This window comes from Macaca nemestrina, chromosome 8 (genome assembly GCF_043159975.1).
Source record: "Macaca nemestrina isolate mMacNem1 chromosome 8, mMacNem.hap1, whole genome shotgun sequence".
NCBI lineage: Eukaryota > Metazoa > Chordata > Mammalia > Primates > Cercopithecidae > Macaca > Macaca nemestrina.
Window position 1 is genome coordinate 135488842 of NC_092132.1, and position 20586 is coordinate 135509427.

Below are 20586 nucleotides of genomic sequence, written 5' to 3' on the forward strand. Positions count from 1 at the left end.
CAATAGTTACTCCGTGGGCCATTGCACCATCTCTAAAATCTTGAAGGCCAACATCAAGGTCTTGGGCCATTCCATAACCTTCTAGTTTATTTGTTCAAGTATCCTTACTAGAAAAGTCCTTCAATTTCTTCATGGCCTCCACTCCATCCATTCTCTCACTTTCTCACTGTTCATTGATATCCTCATAAATGCCTCCTTTCTTGCCTAGTTTCAGTTCCATATTCCACCATTCTAGTTACTTTTTACAGAGACCATAAATTCCTTTATCTTCCATAGCTTCAAGGATAAACTCAGCCTTCTGCTTTCTCTGTGCATGAGCACAACTGCAGAAAGTTACACTATTTCTTTCATTCCCAATTCATGACTTTAGACTTCAAGTGAGCTCTCAGTTGCTTGTCGGTGCTCTTCTACTTCTCTGGTAAGCTCAACTTCCAGTTCTCCTGCAGAATCAATCTCCCTCTCTTTACTCAATCAGTCTTGGCGTAGACACACATTCTAGTATCTCCCTCCTCAAACCCCTTAAGCTACCACCTATCAAAGCAGAACTTCTCTAAAGGATTATCTGTCTACGATCCTTCTATTCCTTGGTTTCTCATTCACTCCTCCACCAACTCCAAACTGTTTTCTGCCAAAATTGTATTTCTCATCCCAATGTACTCCAGGATGTCAAATCCAATGGTGAGTTTTCAAGTCAGTGACTGTGGTGGGCTGCATAACGCCCCTTGCCCTGAGATGTTCCTGTCACACTTCCCTCTGCTGTGAATATTCACTTTACATAGCCCACGTTGCAAACAGGTCTGATTCAGAGGCTTCACACATGCTAGTCCCTCTGCCTGGAATGCACAGTCCATGTTCCACCATGTAATCTTTTTAGAGAAGTCCTCCTTGATCTCTGGTGAAGTGCCTTTCCCCTGTGATTCTCTGTTACGGCATGTGCTTCGTGACACTTCTCACAATGAATTGGTATGAATTGGTTTTTTTTTTAATTCTATTATCTTCTCCTTTAGTGACTCGAAGGAAAGCTACACAAGACCTGGAGACATAACTCTTTTATTCACCAACATTAACCTGACACTTAGCAAAGTTCAAGGCATGTAATATAGATGCTTAATAAATATTTGCTGAGTGTTCATTATTGAGAGGAAAATAGCTGAAATAGTAAAGTGTTATTAGAGGCACACAAAGCTAGAAAATGAGAGGCCAGATTGTGGGGAGTACTGAATGTCATAGTGGAGAGTTCAGACTTTATGGATAATAGAGAAACATGAAATATTTTGACCCCAAAAAAACAAATTGTTTGGATCCGTGTTATGGACAAATATCTCTAGCAACAATACAAGGGATAGATTACATTAGAAAGAAATTGGAGGTGCTGGGCATGGTGGCTCACACCTGTAATCCCAGCACTTTGGGAGACCAAGGCGGGCGGATCACTTGAGGTCAGGAGTTTGAGACCACCCTGGCCAACATGGTGAAACCTTGTCTCTACTAAAAATACAAAAATTAACTGGGTGTAGTGGTACAGACCTGTAATCCCAGCCACTTAGGAGGCTGAAGCAAAAGAGTCACTTGAGCCCGGGAGGAGGAGGTTCCAGTTAGCCAAGATCGCACCGCTGCACTCCAGTTTGGGTGACAGAGTGAGACTTTGTCTCAAAAACAAACAAGCGAACAACAACAACAAAAATTGGAGGCAAAGTTTCTGGAAAGATAAAATGATTCAGCAGATGTATATATTTTGAGAAGGAAAAAGGATTGTATAAAAGTATAGTTGCACTAAGTTATATATAATAATTTTTTATTAAGAATGAACATTATTAGACTTCATCTAATAGTTCAGCCTTGGGTTTGTTGTGTCCAGATTATTATAGCTTTGGAATGAATGTCCCAGGTTATCTCAGGATATATTTATTCCCACAAGCTATAAAGCATTTATAGTTTGTGGTTTGGGGGCTAATCAGACCTAAAGGCGTCTCTCCACAGTAACTGGAAAAAGCCTCCCATATTCAACTATTTTTAAACACAAACAACCATTCACTCCTTCCAAATCTGATTGCTGTAAACTTGGTGAGCAAGCCCTCTTCTCAGGTCGTGTGTGTGCCAGCTCTGAGTTCTGAAGCGTGGTGCCTTCAAATTATCTGGATTGAAATAGTGCCTGGAAAATGTGATTAAAGTAGATGATGAGTTTTGAAAACTTAGAAAATAGCCATACAGGTTTTAAAGATGGGTTTAACACGAACCAAACAAAAACGAATTCTTCCCAAAGTACTTGGGGAAACAAAGGAAGAGGCGAATAACAATTTTACTCTAAACACCAGGAGAAATAGGCAATGGAGAAAGAAAGGTGTTGACTTAATGCCAAGAGACCTTCTTGAAAGCAAGGGGCTTTAGAGAGACGTTTTTTCAGATGCTGTCTTTAAATCCAAACATTTTCAGAGGCGCGAACACAGTGGATGTGTTTGGTTCCATGTCAGTAATGCATGAAGAGGCAACGGGGTGAAAGTGGGTCTGCTACCTGCTGAAATGCCCTTGCAACTCAGGTACCTACTTCAGGGGCTCTGCAGGTGGGGGGGACCTCCCTGATTGTCAGCCAGCACAACTGTCACCCACCCTCAGCTGGCATCCCCAGCACAGTAGAAACCCAGAGAAAATGTGGGGAAACAAAATGGAAACTACTGGGAAAGGCAGCTGAATTTCAATAACTTCAGTTTTCACTGTTAGTGTAGAAGGTTTTCTATTAATCCCTAGGTAGTTCTGGGACTGGAGTGATTTGTCTTGAAGAAGCAGTGTGGGCTGGGTGTGATGGTTCATGCCTGTAATCTCAGCACTTTGAGAGGCTGAAGCAGGATTGCTTGAGCCCAGGAGTTCCAGGCTAGCCTGGGCAACATAGAAAGACTCCTTCTCTACCAAGAAATTAAAAAAAAAAAAAAATTAGCTGGATGTAGTGGCACATACTCCTGGTCCTAGCTACTTGGGAGACTGAGGTAGAAGGATTGCTTGAGCCTGGCAGGTTGAGGCTACAGTGAGCCATGATCATGCCACTGCACTCCAGCCTGGACAACAGAGCAAGACCCTGCCTCAAAACAAAACAAACAAACAGAAAGAGTGTAATGAAAAGAAAGGAAATAAATAATTCAAGTAAAAGAAACTTGACAGATTAAAGCCAATAGGCATTCACAATGTGAATTTCAGTGATTTTATGCCAGTATTTTTTAAATGTATTAATGACATACATCTGTCACGTACTTGAACCTCTTGGATTAAGACTACAGAAAGGAAGATACAGATAGTGACGAGCCAAGGAAAGGGTGCTCATCCGGGTATCAGGGGACTTGAATGCTAGCCAAATCTCTGCCTCTTACTAACTCTCCAACCTTGAACGGGTAGCTTCAGTCCTCTGACAATTATTCTCATCTTAGACTAGAATGTGGCTTTCACTTTAGAAAGCGGGACCAACATCTCAGGGACTGGCAGGAACAGAGTCTGTAGATATAGATGTGTGGGAGTGGAGCAGAAGTCTGGCCCCCAGCTTGGATGTCTCCCTTTCTACAGGGGAGGTGGTGAGTTCATCTGTGGAGGGGAAGAAGCAATAGCCTGTGTGAAGAGGAGCTGGGGAAGGATGTCTTTGGCAAGTGCACAGGACATCAGGAAACGCTGGCGAAGCCACAGTGATGCTTACAAGCACAGACTTGTAGTGAGCTCACTGATGGCCCCTCATGGTCCTAGCATTCCCCAGTGTGTGGAGTGAGAATATGGAAATCCTGGAGCAGTGGGAGGGCGAGAGGGAGTGAGGACCAACAAAAGGTCCTGGCCAGGCCTGGGGGCTCACACCTGTAATCCCAGCACCTTGGGAGGCCCAGGTAGGGGAATTGCTTGAGCCCAGGAGTTCGAGAGCAGCCTAGGCAATAGAGAGAGACTCTGTCTCTACAAAGAAATGTCTTTTAAAGAGTGAACTGGGTGTGCTGGCACTTGTCTGTGGTCTCAACTTGTCAGGATGTTGGGGGGTCGCTTGAGCCCAGGAGTTCGAGACTGCAGTGAGTGGTGATTGCTCCATGCACTCCAGCCTGGGCAACCGAGTGAGATGTTGTCTCAAAAAAAAAAAGTCCTGTGGTCAACGGTCTTGAAGAAACATCCCAGAGTACTTCCTTCTTGAAGATTTGTGGTTCATGTTAGCATACTAAAGGCTCTGACAAGTCCTGCAGTAGAGAAACAGGGTTAACTATTTATGTCACCATTCTAGAACCTGCTTGACTAAAGAAACTTTTTAAAAAGATATGTTTGTTAAAATTTCACTGAACATAATGGATACAACATCATTCTAGGGTATAAAATTCAAGCTCCCTGAGAAGGTATATAATGCCTCTAGGATCAGGCTCCTGCCACTTCCTACTTCAAACTTTATAATTAGTTGCTATGGAGCCAAATGCCCTGGGAGCTCATCTCTGCCCACCCCTGCTCACCCGCCACCCCTCAAGTCTGCATGCCCCAGCCTGCCCTGCAGATTGCATGCTTCGTGGTTTCTTTGTATGTGTGTTTTGCTCATGCAAAACCTAAGTGCTCTCTGTCTTCTTATTTAACTGTCCAGTTCCTAATTATCCTTTAAGATTTACGTTACTCACAATCACCCTAAAGGGCATGTTGTCATGGATATTTTGTGAGCTTGAGTCCAGCCGTTTGTTCAGAAAAATAACTCCCTTGTGCATAGTAATCTCCATTCTATAAACTGCTTTCTTACATACTGTCTTGCTTAGTTCTTCCTTCAGTTCTGTAAAGCAGACTGTATTATCATCATTGTTTTATAAGTGAGAAAATGAGCATTATAGAGCCCAAGTGACTTGCCTAAGATCATCCGCTCAGGAAATGGCAGAGACAGGCCGTCTCCACTTTCAAGCCAAGCCCTGCCCATTCAGTGGGTATATGACTCACGAAGCATAGAAGGACTCAAAACATTTGAGCAGCTTCTTTTAAAACAAATAAGCTAACCATTTCTCCCTCCCATTTCTTCCTCTGTCATTGTCACTGCCAGCACCGTCACATCTGCCTCTCAGATGGGGCTCTGGTGACCGGGAAGGAGAGCATCTGGAGTGAATGAGAAATCGTTTATAACTCCTGCACACATTTCTTCTGACAGCTGCTGCTCTTCCCAATTTTCTGCTTGGATGATTTTTTTAAAGCCTGTTAACTGTTTTTTTCCTATTGCAGAATGGAAAACAAACAGCACAGCCACCTGTGTGTACACACACAAGTATATTTCCTTTAGATGCAAGTATTTGCTATCACAAGGAGCTGGAAGCGATGAAGCCTGTTTTTAAAAACATTGCTACTTCATTTACTGTATTTCTAAAGTAGAAAATGACCAAAGAAAAATCCTCCAACTGTAATTGTGAATGAGCTCGGTAAACCTGGGCCACCACAGGACTTCATCGTGAGCTGCCTGCATTCTTGACTTCTGTTGAGTTCATGGAGGATGTTGAGTGCTGCTCAGCTCCCTCTTGGCCTGCCCTTGGCCCATTCTCTCCTCCTTCCACCACCACCCATCTTCAGGAGCTGCTGGACCTGACAGTGTAGAAGGAAGCAGCCTCAGAAAACCACTTGAAGCAAGATATTAGGGATAGAGGGTTTTCTCCTCCCACAGTAGCTAATATTTTAAAGGAGAATCCACTCTTACCCCTCAAGACAATGCTTAACCCAGAGAAGTTAATCGGTAAGGGTAGAACTCTTGGTTCTACGGGTCTCTGATGGGTGCATTTGCACCATATGAAAGAACTGTTTCCTCTCCCACTTACACGGCTTTTTCACTAGAGGGGAAAGAAGACAGGTTGAAAAACAAACTCACCTGCATGTATGTGCTCAAGGGAATGAGCAATCATTTGCCATCATGAAGACCTAAGAAAAGCCTTATGCTTCAAACAGTTGCTTTTTTATTTTTGTGTGTGTGTTTTGAAGACGAGGTCTCCTCTGTCACCCAGGCTGGATTGCAGTGGCACAATTACAGCTCAGTGCAGCCTGGAACTTCCAGGCTCAAGCAGTCCTCTCACCTCAGTAGGCATGCTCCACCACACCTGGCTAATGCTAACTTTTTTTTTTTTTTTTTTTTTGAGATGGGATTTTATCATGTTGGCCAGGCTGGTCTCAAACTCCTGGACTCAAGTGATCCATCTATGTTGGCCTCCCAGAGTGTGGGGGTGATAGATATGAACCACCGTGCCCGGCCATGGTTGTACTTTTAAGTGTTGCTTTCCTCCCACTACGTGTCATACTTCATCTACTTGGTATGACTTTTTAAGATAAATAAGGACATTCTTCCACTATTGCAAGATTTGCTTCTGAAAGGCATAGAGCATGTGAGCTGAGCACACGTGCTCCTATCCCACTCATACCCGGCCAAGGTTGTCCATACCTCCAGGTCTGCCAGGCAGAGGGGAACCAGATCACGGTCCCACTCAGTGTGACTGCATTCCCACCCAACCTGAGTGCCCCACCCTGGGCATGGATGGTACTGAGGGGCCTTCCAGTGGAGCGACAGGACTTCAGAGCCCCAGGTTGGAGTTAGGACAAAAAAGGTTGAAGTGCTGGCTTTGCCTCTTGTTAGTGACCTTGGGCAAGTTGCTTCAGCTCTCAGGCCTCAGTTACTTCACCGCTGTAGCCTGGGGAGGATGAAATTGAGTAGCCAATGGGAACTGCTTGTCTCATAGGGACACTAGATACAACTGCAGGCATTACCAAGGTCAACAGACATGAGCTGACTACTTAGAAAATGCGCTCTTAGAAGTCATTCCTATTCATCTAATCAAGGTTTTGTGAAGGCTGCTTCCAGTAAATGCACAACACTGTGAGGATGACCTCACTGAGGAGCAATGAGAGGGTAAGGGGAGGATGTACAGCCCCTCACTCCTCACACTCAAATGGCATCTACCACAGCTTCCCACTGACTTCACAGGGTGGAACTTGAGCCCTGCGTGGCTAAAAGACCCTGTCTCTCACTGTCCAGCACTCTTTAGTATAAAGGGCTTCAGAAACTATGAATAAGAGAACTGGCCGTCTGGGCTTGACACAGAACAGGACATTCAAACTCCCTGTGGCTCAGTACTCTTGTCTGCTTTTTCCATTTACTTCAAAAGCAGTCTGCCTGTGTGATCAGCTGCCAAGGTAGGCACATATCAACCTAAAATACAAAGAGGCGCTCAGAATGTGCCAATGTGTGCATGGGATGGGGGTGGGGGCTGGAAGGGAAATAGAAACAGGATGGAAATGAAAGACTCCTTCTAATTAGAATGTTTCCCAAGCTTTCCCATCTGGTTCTTCCAGAAATAATAATCACAAGGGGAAATATCTGACACGGTGTCATCTACTGAAGAAATGAACTGGGCTTGCTTTTCAGGGAGAGGCAAAAAATGGTCACCAGGGACTCAGTCTGGAAAAAGCACGAGTTTAAGGAGTTGAGAGGATGATGGGCCCTGGTTCCTGGAGAGGAGGTGAAAATGTTTTCTTCTTTTCTTCCCCTCTCCAAATCTCAGGTCTTTATCTATAAAATAGAGTTATCTCCTAAATATACTAATTAGGAAGCAGCCTGGCATCATGGAAACAGCGTGGACTTTAGAGCCTAAACGACCTGGGCCCGTATCCACTCCATTGCTGTCACTTCAGGGAAAAGTTTCACTTCTGCAGACTTGTTTCCACGTCTTTGAGACAGAGATTCTAATATTTACTTTGTTCTAAAGATTAGAAGTGACATATGGAAAATGTTGAAATCTTCACCTCTCCAGGGGATGATATTAGGATATCGAGCCTTTGGGAGGTGATGGGTCACGGGGGCAGAGCACTCATGAATGAGATTAGTTCTCTTATCAAAGAGACTCCAGAGAAACCTCCCACCCCTTCCACCGGTGAGGTTGGAGTTAGAATACCACTGTCTATGAGGAAGCAGCCCTCACCAGACCCCAAATCTGCTGAGACCTTAATCTTGGACTTCCCAGCCCCTAGAACTGTGAGAAATCAATTTCTGTTGTCTGTAAGTCACCAAGTCTATATTATTTTGTTATGTAGCAACCTGAATGGACTAAGACAGTAGCTATAATCATCATCATCATTGCCAATACCAATATTACATGAAGCTCACATGGACAGAAATTTCCTTATAATAGTGGAGAAAGACTAAAGCTCTGACTCTGAAAATGTATTTCTAATTGGTAGATAGAATATCCTAGAATGTTTTGAAGCTTTATTTGTTGAGGCATGCGTAGGGATGGTCAGTGCTAGTTCTTACCATTGCTGTGATTCTCCTAGGTCATCTCTCAGCTCAGTCCCCTCATCTATGCCCTTAACACACACTCCCTTAACATGCTCATGCCTCGCTAGCTATTCAGGTTTCAGTTCTGCCAAACTCTCCCTCAGTCCCATGTCCCATTCCAGCTGTACCTTGTCTCTCATTTTTTCTTGACTTAAGAATGCAGGTCATTTTCCAAACGCAATTGTTACAGCAGGAACAGCTAAGATTACCACATTTTTTTCTTCCTATCAGGCTGTGAATGCCCACCAGGTCACAACCAAATTGGGCACAGTGACCCTAAAGAGCTCTGCAAATAAATGCCAGGGACAGAGAGTGGTAGACTCCATCATCTGGGAGAATGAATGAGAACTGAGAGGCAGGTTGTGCCTCCTTTGACCTAAAACTCTGAATAGAATATTTCCAGGAATCCTTGGGATTTCCTGGGTCTTAAGCCTCTAACACTTGTTCTCTGGAATCATCATTCCTTTGAGATAATTGGTTTTCTTCAATTCAATCAATGGTGTTGATAAGGTACCATTTTTATGCAGTCTTGAATCACATAAGTTCTTAAAAACATTAGGGAAAAAACATTAGAGATGGTAAAGCTCCCTGATGAGCAAAGGGAGCTCATGTAGGGTGGGTGGATCTTTCTTGGGAGCCTGGGCTTTGGGGACAGGAAGTACAGTCAGGCTGGACATGCTGTTTACATTAAGTCCCCCAGTCGTAGAGAGGAGAGGGAAGAGCCAGACCTGTATACACACCTCAACCACTGTTCTCCCTAATGGCATCACCTTCTACCACCTTCTCAATCTCCCCCATTCTCTCTTTCTGCATTTGCAAGCGGGGGATCATGCTGCCTACTTCTTAAGGTTGTCGTAAGGTTTAAGTGAGAGAAATTGGTGCTCTGGTGTCTCCTCCTCCTAATAACGCTGTGCCCGCACCCCTTGTCACCATTGTTAGGATTCTAGAATGTTCTTTTTCTCTGTAGAAGTGATGAGAAGATATCACTAGCACAAATAAAGTATAGTTTTAATGATCTGTTGTTTGCATCCATAGTTTATGAATCTTGAAGGTCTGTGGTGCTAGCAAAAAAATAGGGCCTCACCTTAGCACTATTTCGGAGCAAGAACCTTGAGACTTCAGAGAAATCGCAAACAATGAATAGTTTAGAATTACTGTTAGTAATAATATTATTATTATAACAACATTCTTCACAATTCAAGGATCTAACATACACAGTCATATGTTGCTTCACAACAGGTATATGTTCTGAGAAATGCATCCTCGGGTACTTTTGTCTCTGCTGAACATCACAGAGGCACTTTTGGACACCTGGATGGTATAACCTACACCTAGGCTTTCTGGTCTAGCTTACTGCTCCCAGAGTACAAACCTGTGCACCATACTGCTCTACTGAATACTGTTGGCATGATCATACAATGATCAGCATTTACATATCTAAGCATATCTAAACATGAAAAAAGTACAGTAAACATACAGTATAAAAGATAAAATATGGTCCACCTGGCCGAGTGTGTAGTGGCTCATGCCTGTAATCCCAGCACTTTGGAAGGCCGAGGCAGGTGGATCACTTGAGGTCAGAAGTTTGAGACCAGCCTGACCAATATGGTAAAACTTCATCTCTACTAAAAATACAAAATTAGCCAGGCGTGGTGTTGCACGCCTGTAATCCCAGCTACTTGGGAAGCTGAGGCAGGAGAATCACTTGTACCTGGGAGGCAGAGGTTGCAGTGAGCTGAGATCACGCCATTGCACTCCAGCCCGGGCAACAAGAGCAAAACTCAGTCTCCAAAAAAAAAAAAAATAAGAAAAGAAAAAAAGGTCCACCTATATAGGGCACTTACCATGAATGGAGCTTAAAGGTCTGGAAGTTCTCTGGGTGAGTGAGTGAGTGACTAAGTGGTGAGTGACTGTGAAGGCCTAGGATATTACACTACTCTAGGCTTTATCAACATAGTTCGCTTATGCTCCAACAAATTTATTTTTTAAAATATTTTTTCTTTCTCAATAATAAATTTACCTTAGCTCACTGTAACAGGTTTACTTTATAAACTCTTTTATTCTTTTAACCTTTTGTCTCTTTCGTAGTAGCACTTAGCTTAAAACACAGTTTCCAGTCATAGAAAAATATTTTCTTTCTTATATACTTATTCTATAACATAAGCTTTTTTCTGTTAGCATTTTTTTCTTACTTTTAAAACTTTTTTGTCAAAGACAATGGCACAAATACATACAACTGCCTAGGCCTACACAGGTCAGGATCATCAGTGTCACTGTCTCCCCGCTCCAAATCCTGTCCCGCTGGAGGGTTCTTCAGGGCTAAAAGCAAGCATGGAGTGGTCCTCTCCTAGGATAGCAATGTCTTCTTGTGGAATACCTCCTGAAGGACCTGCCTGAGGCTGTTTTACAGTTAACTTTTTTTTTTTTTTTTTGAGATGAAGTCTCACTGTCACCCAGGTTGGAGTGCAGTGGTGCAATGTCGGCTCACTGCAGCCTCCGCCACCTGGGTTCAAACAATTCTCCAGCCTCAGCCTCCTGAGTAGCTGGAATTACAGGCGCCTGCCACCACGCCTGGCTAAGTTTTGTATTTTTAGTAGAGATGGGGTTTCACCATGTTGGTCAGGCTGGCCTCAAACTCTTGACCTCAAATGATCCACCCACCTCGGCCTCCCAAAGTGCTGAGATTACAGGCGTGAGCCACCATGCCTGGCCAACTTTTTTTTATAGGTGGAAGGAGTACACTCTAAAATCATGATAAAATAGTAAATACATAAACCAGTAACATAGTCATTTATTATCAAGTATTACATACTATACATAATTGTATGTGCCTGGCTGCATAGTGGTTTGTTTACACCAGCATCATCAGTGATGCACTGTGCTATGACATTATGACAGTGATGACATCACTAGATGATAGGAATTTTTCAGCTCCATTATAATCTTATGGGACAACCTATCACTAGCCGAAATGTCATGTGGTGTGTGACCTTATATCAGTTTTATGTGTATAAAGTATTCCTACATAGATTATCCCATTTGACCGGCAAAACAATTCCATAAAGTAGGAAGGGCAGAAATTTACTTCGTTGTGTTAAAACAATGTCCACGGAGGTTCAAACCTGCTGTGAGTCACAGCTAATGATTAGTTACTTCAGAACTCAAACCCATTTCCCCTGACCCCAAATCCATTCCTGACCCTCCCACATCCCAATTAATTCCTCAGCTCTTAGGTGCTTTCCCATCAGACAGGAAGCATAAAAACATGCATGTAATTACCTATTGCTGGTTAAAAAAATTATATATTTCATGAAACAACTCAAATTGTTCTGTTGGGTGAACAAATTTTCTCCAGGATAACATGTGGGTCTCAATTCTAAAAGTAACTAACATTTATTATACAGAACCGATTAGGTAACAGGCACTATGCTAAGGAAGCCTTTTGTACCTACACTTAATTTTCACAACAGCCCTTGAAAGTAGCTATTTTTTTTTTTAACTTTTAAGTTCAGGAGTACACGTACAGGTTTGTTATATAGGTAGACTTGTGTCCTGGGGATTTGTTGTACAGATTATTTTGTCACCCAGTATTAAGCCTATACCCAATAGTTATTCTTCCTGATCCTCTCCCTCCTCCCACTCTCCATTCTCCAATAGGCCCCAGTGTGTGTATTTTCACAACAGCCCTTGAAAGTAGCTATTTTTTTTTTTAACTTTTAAGTTCAGGAGTACACGTACAGGTTTGTTATATAGGTAGACTTGTGTCCTGGGGATTTGTTGTACAGATTATTTTGTCACCCAGTATTAAGCCTATACCCAATAGTTATTCTTCCTGATCCTCTCCCTCCTCCCACTCTCCATTCTCCAATAGGCCCCAGTGTGTGTTGTTCCCCTCTATGTGCTCATGTGTTCTCATCACTTAGCTTCTACTTACGAGCGAGAACATGCAGTATTTGGTTTTCTGTTCTTATGTTAGTATATGAATACATTTCAAAAGAAGACACACAGGTGGTCAACAACTATATGAAAAAAGCTCAACAGCACAGATCATTAAAGAAATGCAAATCAAAGCCACAATAAGATACCATCACACACAAGTCAGAATGGCTATTATTAAAAATGAAGTAGTTATTATTACTTCATCTTAGAGAAGAGGACCTGATTGTCAAAAAGGCCAAGTAAATTGTTGATATGGTTTGGCTGTGTCCCTACCCAAATCTCATCTTGAATTGTAGTTCCCATAATCCCCCACGTGTCACAGGAGGGACCCAATGGGAAGTAACTGAATCATGGGGGGTGGGGTTACCTCCGTGCTGTTCTCATGGTATTGAGTGAGTTCTCACAAGATCGGATGGTTTTATAAGGGGCTTTTCCCACTTTTGCTCTGCACTTCTCCTTGCTGCCATCATGTGAAGAAGGACATGTTTGCTTCCCCTTCTGCCATGATTGTAAGTTTCATGAGGCCTCCCCAGTCCTCCAGAACTGTGAGTCAATTAAACCTCTTTCCTTTATAAATTACTCAGTCTCTAGTACGTCTTTATCAGCAGCATGAGAGCAGACTGATACACTTGCCTAAGGTCACATGGCCACACAGTGGAAGTAGGGCTGAGAAATGTCTGCGTGGCACCAAAGTCTATGCTCTCAAATCACTCTGCTGTTTACTTGTGTTTCTCTGGCACTTTCCTCCACATCTCATACAGAACTCCCATCCCCTAAATGTGCCTCCTAAGACTTAAGGGTGTCCCAAGAAAATGTCTTACATGAATCCTCCAAGTCAGCACTCCTGTCAGCTCTCAAGTGTCATCCACCATTTCTTTACCCTTCTCCTATTTCAGCCCGCACAACCCAGAAATGAAATGTTGGGCAGTAATCCCCACTGTGGCGAGCTTGCAAATAAAAAGAAGAGAGAAGTGCCCTGGACATGCTGCCCGCACCACCATGGTTTCCTTGATACTTTACTTCATTTGGTTTAGAAGTTGGATGTTTGAAATGGAAAGAGGTGAAGGAGTGAAACTTCTCATCTGACGGCTCTTTAAAGCCCCTGCCTACTTGGGGCAGTTGTGCCTTCCCTGAGCTTCACATTCCTTAACTGCAACATAGAAATCATGCCACCTACTTCACAGGATTGTGCTGTGTGTTGAATGAAATACACTGTGCAAAGCACCTGACATCATGGTTGGCACCTTCGGAAGCTAAAACAAAATGCTGGTTTCTTCTCACCCAAATTCCTGTTCCATATGAACACACAGCTTCCTATGTTTTTGGCAGTTAATCAGTCAACACACAGTACTGTTTGTACAGTGATTGCAATGTTCAGACAAGTTCTTGTATAAGAGAGTGTGAAAATTACCTATAGAGGACTGGACATCACTTATGTAAAATGTTTTATGAGCATTAATGTAATGAGATCAACCTACAATTACACTTGGACATATATGATTTTGTCAAAATATTCTCTGTACTGGTATTTGTGATAAAAAGGATTATAGCAGCCTGTGCCTGGCCTAAACAGATTTGAGCATGTTTCTAAATGAGATGTAGATTGAGTCACTTGCCAGCTATCTGGAAACGTGAGCAAAACCTCCTTAACCTTTGGTGAAAAAAACTGTGTGAAGATGTTTAACAAGGAAAACTATCATAAGACTCCAACCGGGCATCCTGGCATCCTGAGAATTTCCAAGGATTCAGCCTGGCCTGCCGTGGTCAGCCAGGGCCACTGGCCCCTGATGCCCCAGGGGTGCTGCCCATGTGTGGGGATGCTGAGGAGTCAGGGAGGGAGAATTCACCCAGACTTGACACGATGCTGCATGCAGAGCAAGGAAGTTCTAGACCACATGCTCATTTTGTTTTGGAGGATGATTTCCTGGTTCCCTTTTAGTCAAGTTATGTCACATTGATGAAGACTGGAGCTTTCTCATACCTGCCTTCTTTCCTCCTCAGGTACAAGGTCAGCATGACTCAGAAAGGTTCCTTTCCCTCTGAGAGGTACTAAGCCTATAGAAATACCATGAATGTGAGTGACTCAACTGAATTTTAAGGTGATTTCTTTTCTTCTTCCTTTTGTCTCATTTTTTATTTATTATGCTTTTCAATTACCTGTTACAATTTGCTAGAAATAAATGATCTCCATTTTTAAAAAGCACTACCATGTTCTCACAAGTTAAAAGGTTTAGATTATTTTTTTCTTCTCTCAATTAGGATGGGCTAAATTATATTTAAAAACAACAACAACAACAAAAAACCCTTCCAGCCTGATTTGTTACCTGGGTTTTTTTTTTTTTTAAATCTTATTTCTTCTTTCTCTCTTATGTTTTTCTTTTTTCTTAATTTTTTTCTTTCTTTTTCTTCCTTTCTTTCCATCTTTCTTTCTATTTCTCTCTCTTTCTTTTTCTTCCTTCCTTCCTTCCTCTTTCTTTTTTCCTTCCTTCCTTCCTTCCTTCCTTCCTTCCTTCTTTCTTCCCTCCCTCCTTCCTTCCTTCCTTCCTTCTTTCTTCTTTTCTCTCTCTCTCTTTCTTTGATGCTAAGTGTCTTCTGCACAGCTGCAACAAAATACCACTTTCTTTTCATTTTGGAGGGTGAGTTAATACCAAGTTTCTTTCATGCTGCTCTAAGAAAATGCCATAGACTGGGTAATTTATAAAGAAGTGAAATTTGGTTTCTCTCAGTTCTGGGGACTGGAAGTATCTGGTGCCTTGTCTGGTGAGGACTATGTCCTCTGGAGGGGAGGAATACTGTGTCCTCATTGGGTGGAAAGCAGAAGGGCAACCTACTGCTCAACAGCTGTGTGAAGATTCTTTTATAAGGGTCTTAATCCCATTCATGAAGGAAGCACATTCAGGATCCGATTGCCTCTGAAATGCCACCCCCCTCTTCCTACTATCACAGCACCAGAATGTTGGAGGGGACACAAACTATGACACCAAGTATTTTGATGTGAGACCTCTCCTAGAGAACCCATAAATGACCACAGGATTTAAAGCGCAAATTCATGACAATATTAAAGTTGCTTACAACTGTCTGTTGTACACTTTATCCTAGAGGCTTAAAAGTATTTAGTAAAAATAATGCAAACAAAGTAGATGAAAAGTACACTTCAAAGTTTATTGGAGGCTTCGTTTATAAAGCAGTGTCTCACAGGTCAGTCACCAAATCACAAGAATAGCTAACACAGAATTTAGGATTAAACTCTGAAATGAATAGTGTTTTCATTTCAAATAAGAGGAAGGAGGCAGTGAAGAAAAAGTGATTCCATTTAGATACACAAAGGCAAGAGGGAGCCGACTGTGATGGCTCAAACCTGTAATCCCAGCACTTTGGGACGCCAAGGTGGGGCGGATGGATCACCTGAGGTCAAGAGTTCAAGACCAGCCTGGCCAACATGGCAAAACCCCGTCTCTACTTAAAAAATACAAAAACCGGCCGGGCGCGGTGGCTCACGCCTGTAATCCCAGCACTTTGGGAGGCCGAGGCGGGCGGATCACAAGGTCAGGAGATCGAGACCACGGTGAAACCCCGTCTCTACTAAAAATACAAAAAATTAGCCGGGCGCGGTTGTGGGCGCCTGTAGTCCCAGCTACTCGGGAGGCTGAGGCAGGAGAATGGCGGGAACCCGGGAGGCGGAGCTTGCAGTGAGCCGAGATCGCGCCACTGCACTCCAGCCTGGGCGACAGAGCGAGACTCCGTCTCAAAAAAAAAAAAAAAAAAAAAAAAAATTGGCTGGGCATGGTGGCGGGTGCCTGTAATCCCAGCTCTTCGGGAGGGTGAGGCAGGAGAATCACTAGAACCCGGGAGGCGGAGGTTGCATTGAGCTGAGATCATGCCACTGCACTCCAGCCTGAACAACAGAGCCAGACTCTGTCTCAACAAAAGCGAAAACAAAGGTGAGAGGGGTTGTCTTGGCTGTCCTCACTGCCACCCCTCACTTGTAGATTATTCTCCACTACTATCTTTTCCTGCTTCTGCGATATAGGCCCAGAGTCCAGCTCCATGCCCACAATCATTATCTGACCCCCCTAGTTTAAGACTTCCCCGGAGCTGAAGACTTGCTGTTTGCTTCCTCAGGCTGTCGGTGGAACCATGGGGCTGAGTCACGTCTGCCCACAGCTGCTGCTGTTCGCATCCCTGGGCACTGAGGCCTGAAACTCCACCCTGGCAGGGACCAGCCCGACCCCCCTGGAGGAAATGGCTGGGCAGTTTCAGCAGCAGCAGATGAAAACTTCCTTCCTCTTCATCCAGCTGCGGGCTCCTCCAGCCTGCGCTCTCCCCGCCCCGTCTCCAGCGGCAACCCCAGGGGGCCTGGAGGAGGGACACAGTTTCCCAAGTCCCAGGACAGGCTTCTTGGCAGGCCGGGACCTCAGGCGCACACAGGGCTCAGCTGCCCCTCCTTTGAGGCTGCTGCAGAAGGCAGGCCCTGAGACGGAGGAACCAGCTGCTTTCACTTGCTCTGCTCCAAGGGAAAAGAAGGCAGGGAGGAAAAAATCCCAGGATCCGGATGTAAGCAGGGGTGGCGATTACAGATCCCCACATTACAGGCATTGCCAGGCCCCTGCCTTCAAGACGCTGGGCTGGCTACAGCCCCGGGCATGGAGGCTTCCTAGCCAAGCTCCCGTCATGAGTGATGAAAGCAGCAGTCCCTCCATGGGCTGGAAGCACTGGCCAGTCACTTCTGCCGCCCAGGACCTGTGGGGCATGGACCCCCGATGCAGGGATAACTTGGGATGCTTCCCTCCAAGGGCTGTCCTGGTCCACACTGCAGATGGAGAGGAAAAGAATGTGCTGAGGAGAGGTGCCGAGACCTGCCAAATACTCCCTGGGAGCTGTAAGGAGGCCACAGGTCCCGCAGTGCAGGCGACAAGGGCACGGCTCTACAGGTACTGTCCAGCCGTGCACACCAGCAAGGGCTGCCCAGCCCCGCCTGCCACTCTGCCTCTCAAGGTAAGAACTCGCATGGCCTGAAACCCAGCAGAAAAAAGGGGGCCAGGGGACAGACATGCCACCCTGGCCCCCAATTTCTGGCATTGGTTCTCTCCTCTGCTTGAATGAGCCACACCTTGACAGCAGAGGTACCCACGAGCCGCAGCCTTCCCAGGCCTGGCATTGGCTCTGTCCTCTTCCACCTTCCAGGCTGAAAACGTTTCGTTTAGAAGGAGGCAAGGATCAACTATTTCCCAAGATTTCTGCCAAAGATGGGAGAAGAAAAGTCAGGCATACTTTATGGGGGAACACCAGAAGGAAGGACAAAGGAGGTACCCAGATATTTATGGGGCTCTGTGATGTGCTAGGCATTTTCTCACATCCCATTACTCCTCTTAACCACTTTGAGAAATAGAGCTCCACAGCTCCAGTTTCAGAGGAGGGGATGGAGACATGACTGGGCAAATACCCTCCCCACCCTTGCAGAAAGACAAGGGCGAAAGCAAAGTCTGTTCTCCAGAATGGGCATTGGGAACAATGGGGGAGGCTCCAGGGAGCTGTGGAGGTTTCCAGAACTGGAGCACAGCCTTGGAACTCAGCCACACCCTACTGTCATCCATGAACACCTGACTTTCTAGGGCTCCTATCTGCCTCCCATTTCCCAAACACACCTAGACCACCACCACCCAATGGATGTGCAGCCTAGGACAGGAGCCTCCGTTCCCCATCTGGAAGAGGAAGGCAGCCCTGTGTGGCCTCCAGGGTCTTTTCCAGCTTTGTGGGCTCCTGTTTCCAGCTCTATGGGCTCTGCCTCTGATCACGGCCTTGCCTGCCCTTGTTAGCATCTCACGTTCCTCACTTCTGGCCCCGCCTTCCGGTCGTGCTGGTGTCTGCAACCCACCTTCTCCCCCAGCTCAGGGGCACTGTCCTCAACATGGGTGGACAAAAGTTAAAATGATGCATTCAGCTTTATTTTCTCACAGTGTGGACATCTTGCTATCCTTTACATGTGTGTGAGCATGAGGGTGGAGGGGAGGAAGGGTGTGGAGGGTGGTGGGATGAGATGGAAGGAAGAGGGGGTCATTGGAGTGTTGAGGGTTAGCATGGAGAGGAATCTCAGGGAAGTCACAAAAGAAATTAATGAAATTCACAGCATCTGGCAGGGGCCTCTCATGGGCTTGGAGGGGGTGCCGCTTCATCTGAACGCCATGCCCTCTCCTGCAGGCTTCTCACGGCACCCCTCCTTCCCTTTTCTAACAAGGGCTTGCATAACCACAGTTAAGAATCGGGGAGAAAGTTCTCTCCAGAGTAGCACTGTTGGAGGAAGAGATGCTAGCATGCTTCCTCAAGAAATAGTTTACATTCCATCCTAATTCTTGCATCTCTTATTTCCTACCGGGATTTAGGAGGAATGACAAACCCCTGCGTCAGAGCCCATCTCTGTACGTGGGGTCACCCAGTCATTGTTTGTGTACTTCAGTGCTGGCCTGATGACTTGAAAACCCCATCTTTTCCCACTCTCCCCTCCCGCCTTCGGGGGATAAGCTGAAGCCTCAGAGCTGTTGCCATTTCTCTGGGGAGAGTCACTTTGAGAATTGGTCCAAGTGTGTGGATCTCACCCTTGTCCGCCTTATTCAGACCCCTCTGCAAATGGGCCCCCGACATCTGCTCCGTCTGAGTTAAAGGTTGCAGGATTCCTGGCTAAAAAGTTAGAAGCCCCAAGTCCGAGTCCTTGTTCAGAGCAAGCCACCAGAGCTCTCTGAGGCTCAGTTTTTCCATCATGAAAACACTGATGATGTCCCCTGCCTCACACTGTGGTGGAGATCTGTGGGCTAAAGCGAAAGGGGCCCTCAGTAGTCCTAAGGGAGAAAAGAGGAGAAGCCAAATCAATGAGACACCAGGAAGGACCAGGGAACCCATGGTCAGACTGTGTGATTCCCTCTGCCATGGGGAGAGAGGGGAGTTGGGAAATTAGCACCCTCAGATCCTGTGGGTGCGCTATGGCTATCACTGCCCAGGGTTGGGTGTTAGACAAAGCAACACAATAGTTTTTCCATCTGTCCAGCCCTGGACAGATTAAGGTGCTATCTAGACTTGCAAGATGAGTGTGTGAGAATTACTCAATCCTTTCATGTTTTGGAATGTAGCTATATGAGTTGTAGCAAAGTATCAAAAAGCTGATTAAAATATAGTATCTTCTTGACCACTGTGGATGCTAGCACCATCAATCCCCCACAGTGGAAGCTTTCAGTCAATGAACTCAGGGAAAATGTGCTCAGTTATGTTTATTAAAGGGAAACGTCAGTTGCAGGGAAGGAAACTCTATTCCTACACATGTACAGTAGAGTTGAGGTCCTAGTATCAACTTGGAAAATCCTGGATCTGAAGAGTAAACTTTCTTCTTTGCAGGATTTGAAATGGCTCAATTTATTCTCTCAATGATGAAACATCACAGGCTCCAGAGTAAAAACTGTTGGCTTGCGTCTTTCCAAGTATTGTAAGGAACGAAGAACAAATCTTCATTGGTTGGTTCTTAGTTTATTCTATGACTAGGCTTTAGTAAAAATAATCAGAGCATTCTGTGACCTGGACAGCTTCCATTGCACTATTTCCTCTTATGAAAATCTCAAAATTCTGCAAGGATGTATGTTATTATCACCCCACTTCACTGGTGAAGGGACAGATGCTTGCGGATGGTAAGCAACTCCATGGGATTAGGACGAAGCAGCTCGGGCCCAGCCCTCAAGTTGTCTACCCCGAGGCCAGGGCTCTCTCTGCCTTCTTTCACTGTCTTTCTAGCTAGCAAGATTTCCTTGGAAGTAACCCTACATTTCCTGAGGCCTGGTGGTCTGTACTGTACTAATTCCTCTAGTGGAGAGGGTGGGAAAAAGACCCTCAGGACTTTAGGTCTAGTGACCTAACCTTGTGCGAATGAGTCCAGCCAGCTTTCTAGAAGCAGTGAAGGCCTAGGTGTGGGGGACGTGGAGTCTCAGCTCAGGGTGGTGCCAACGGAGGGCTCTCACATTCGCGTGGTGAGTCTGTCAGTGTAAATCAGAGAATGTTCTATGGGTGGGGGCCAGAGCCTGCCCTAACCATCTCCTGGGCCTCGTGTGCTGCTGCCCCTCTGTGGGAACCCAGGGAACTGTTCACATTTGATTTGAACTTGGGACTAAAGGTAAGAAGATAAGGAAAGCAGACCCAACTCAAAAGAGAGGGGGGAAAAGCTTTGTCTCTCATCGTTACGGGACATTTCCACATCTTAAATTTTTTTTGCTAGGTCTTCATATTTTACATTTTATGTCTTAAAATAGCAGTGACTTTTGGTATATAAACAGCCTTAGAAAATTAGTGGTAAATATGTTTTTTAATGTCCCTCATTTTTACTG

The 20586-nt window shown here is 44.9% G+C and overlaps 1 protein-coding gene across 5 annotated transcripts in view; it reads left to right on the plus strand.

Moving 5' to 3' along the window:
• The window catches only part of LOC105482130 (pleckstrin and Sec7 domain containing 3), a 710412-nt gene that overhangs the window by 132908 nt on the left and 556918 nt on the right, over positions 1-20586 (plus strand). For all 5 annotated transcript variants that reach the window (XM_071068564.1, XM_071068551.1, XM_071068554.1 and 2 more), the window contains exons 5-6: positions 14228-14325; positions 16349-17221. In XM_071068564.1, coding sequence (XP_070924665.1) covers positions 16469-17221 — 753 coding nt within the window. In that variant the 5' untranslated portion in view covers positions 14228-14325; positions 16349-16468. The remainder of the gene's footprint in view (positions 1-14227; positions 14326-16348; positions 17222-20586) is intronic.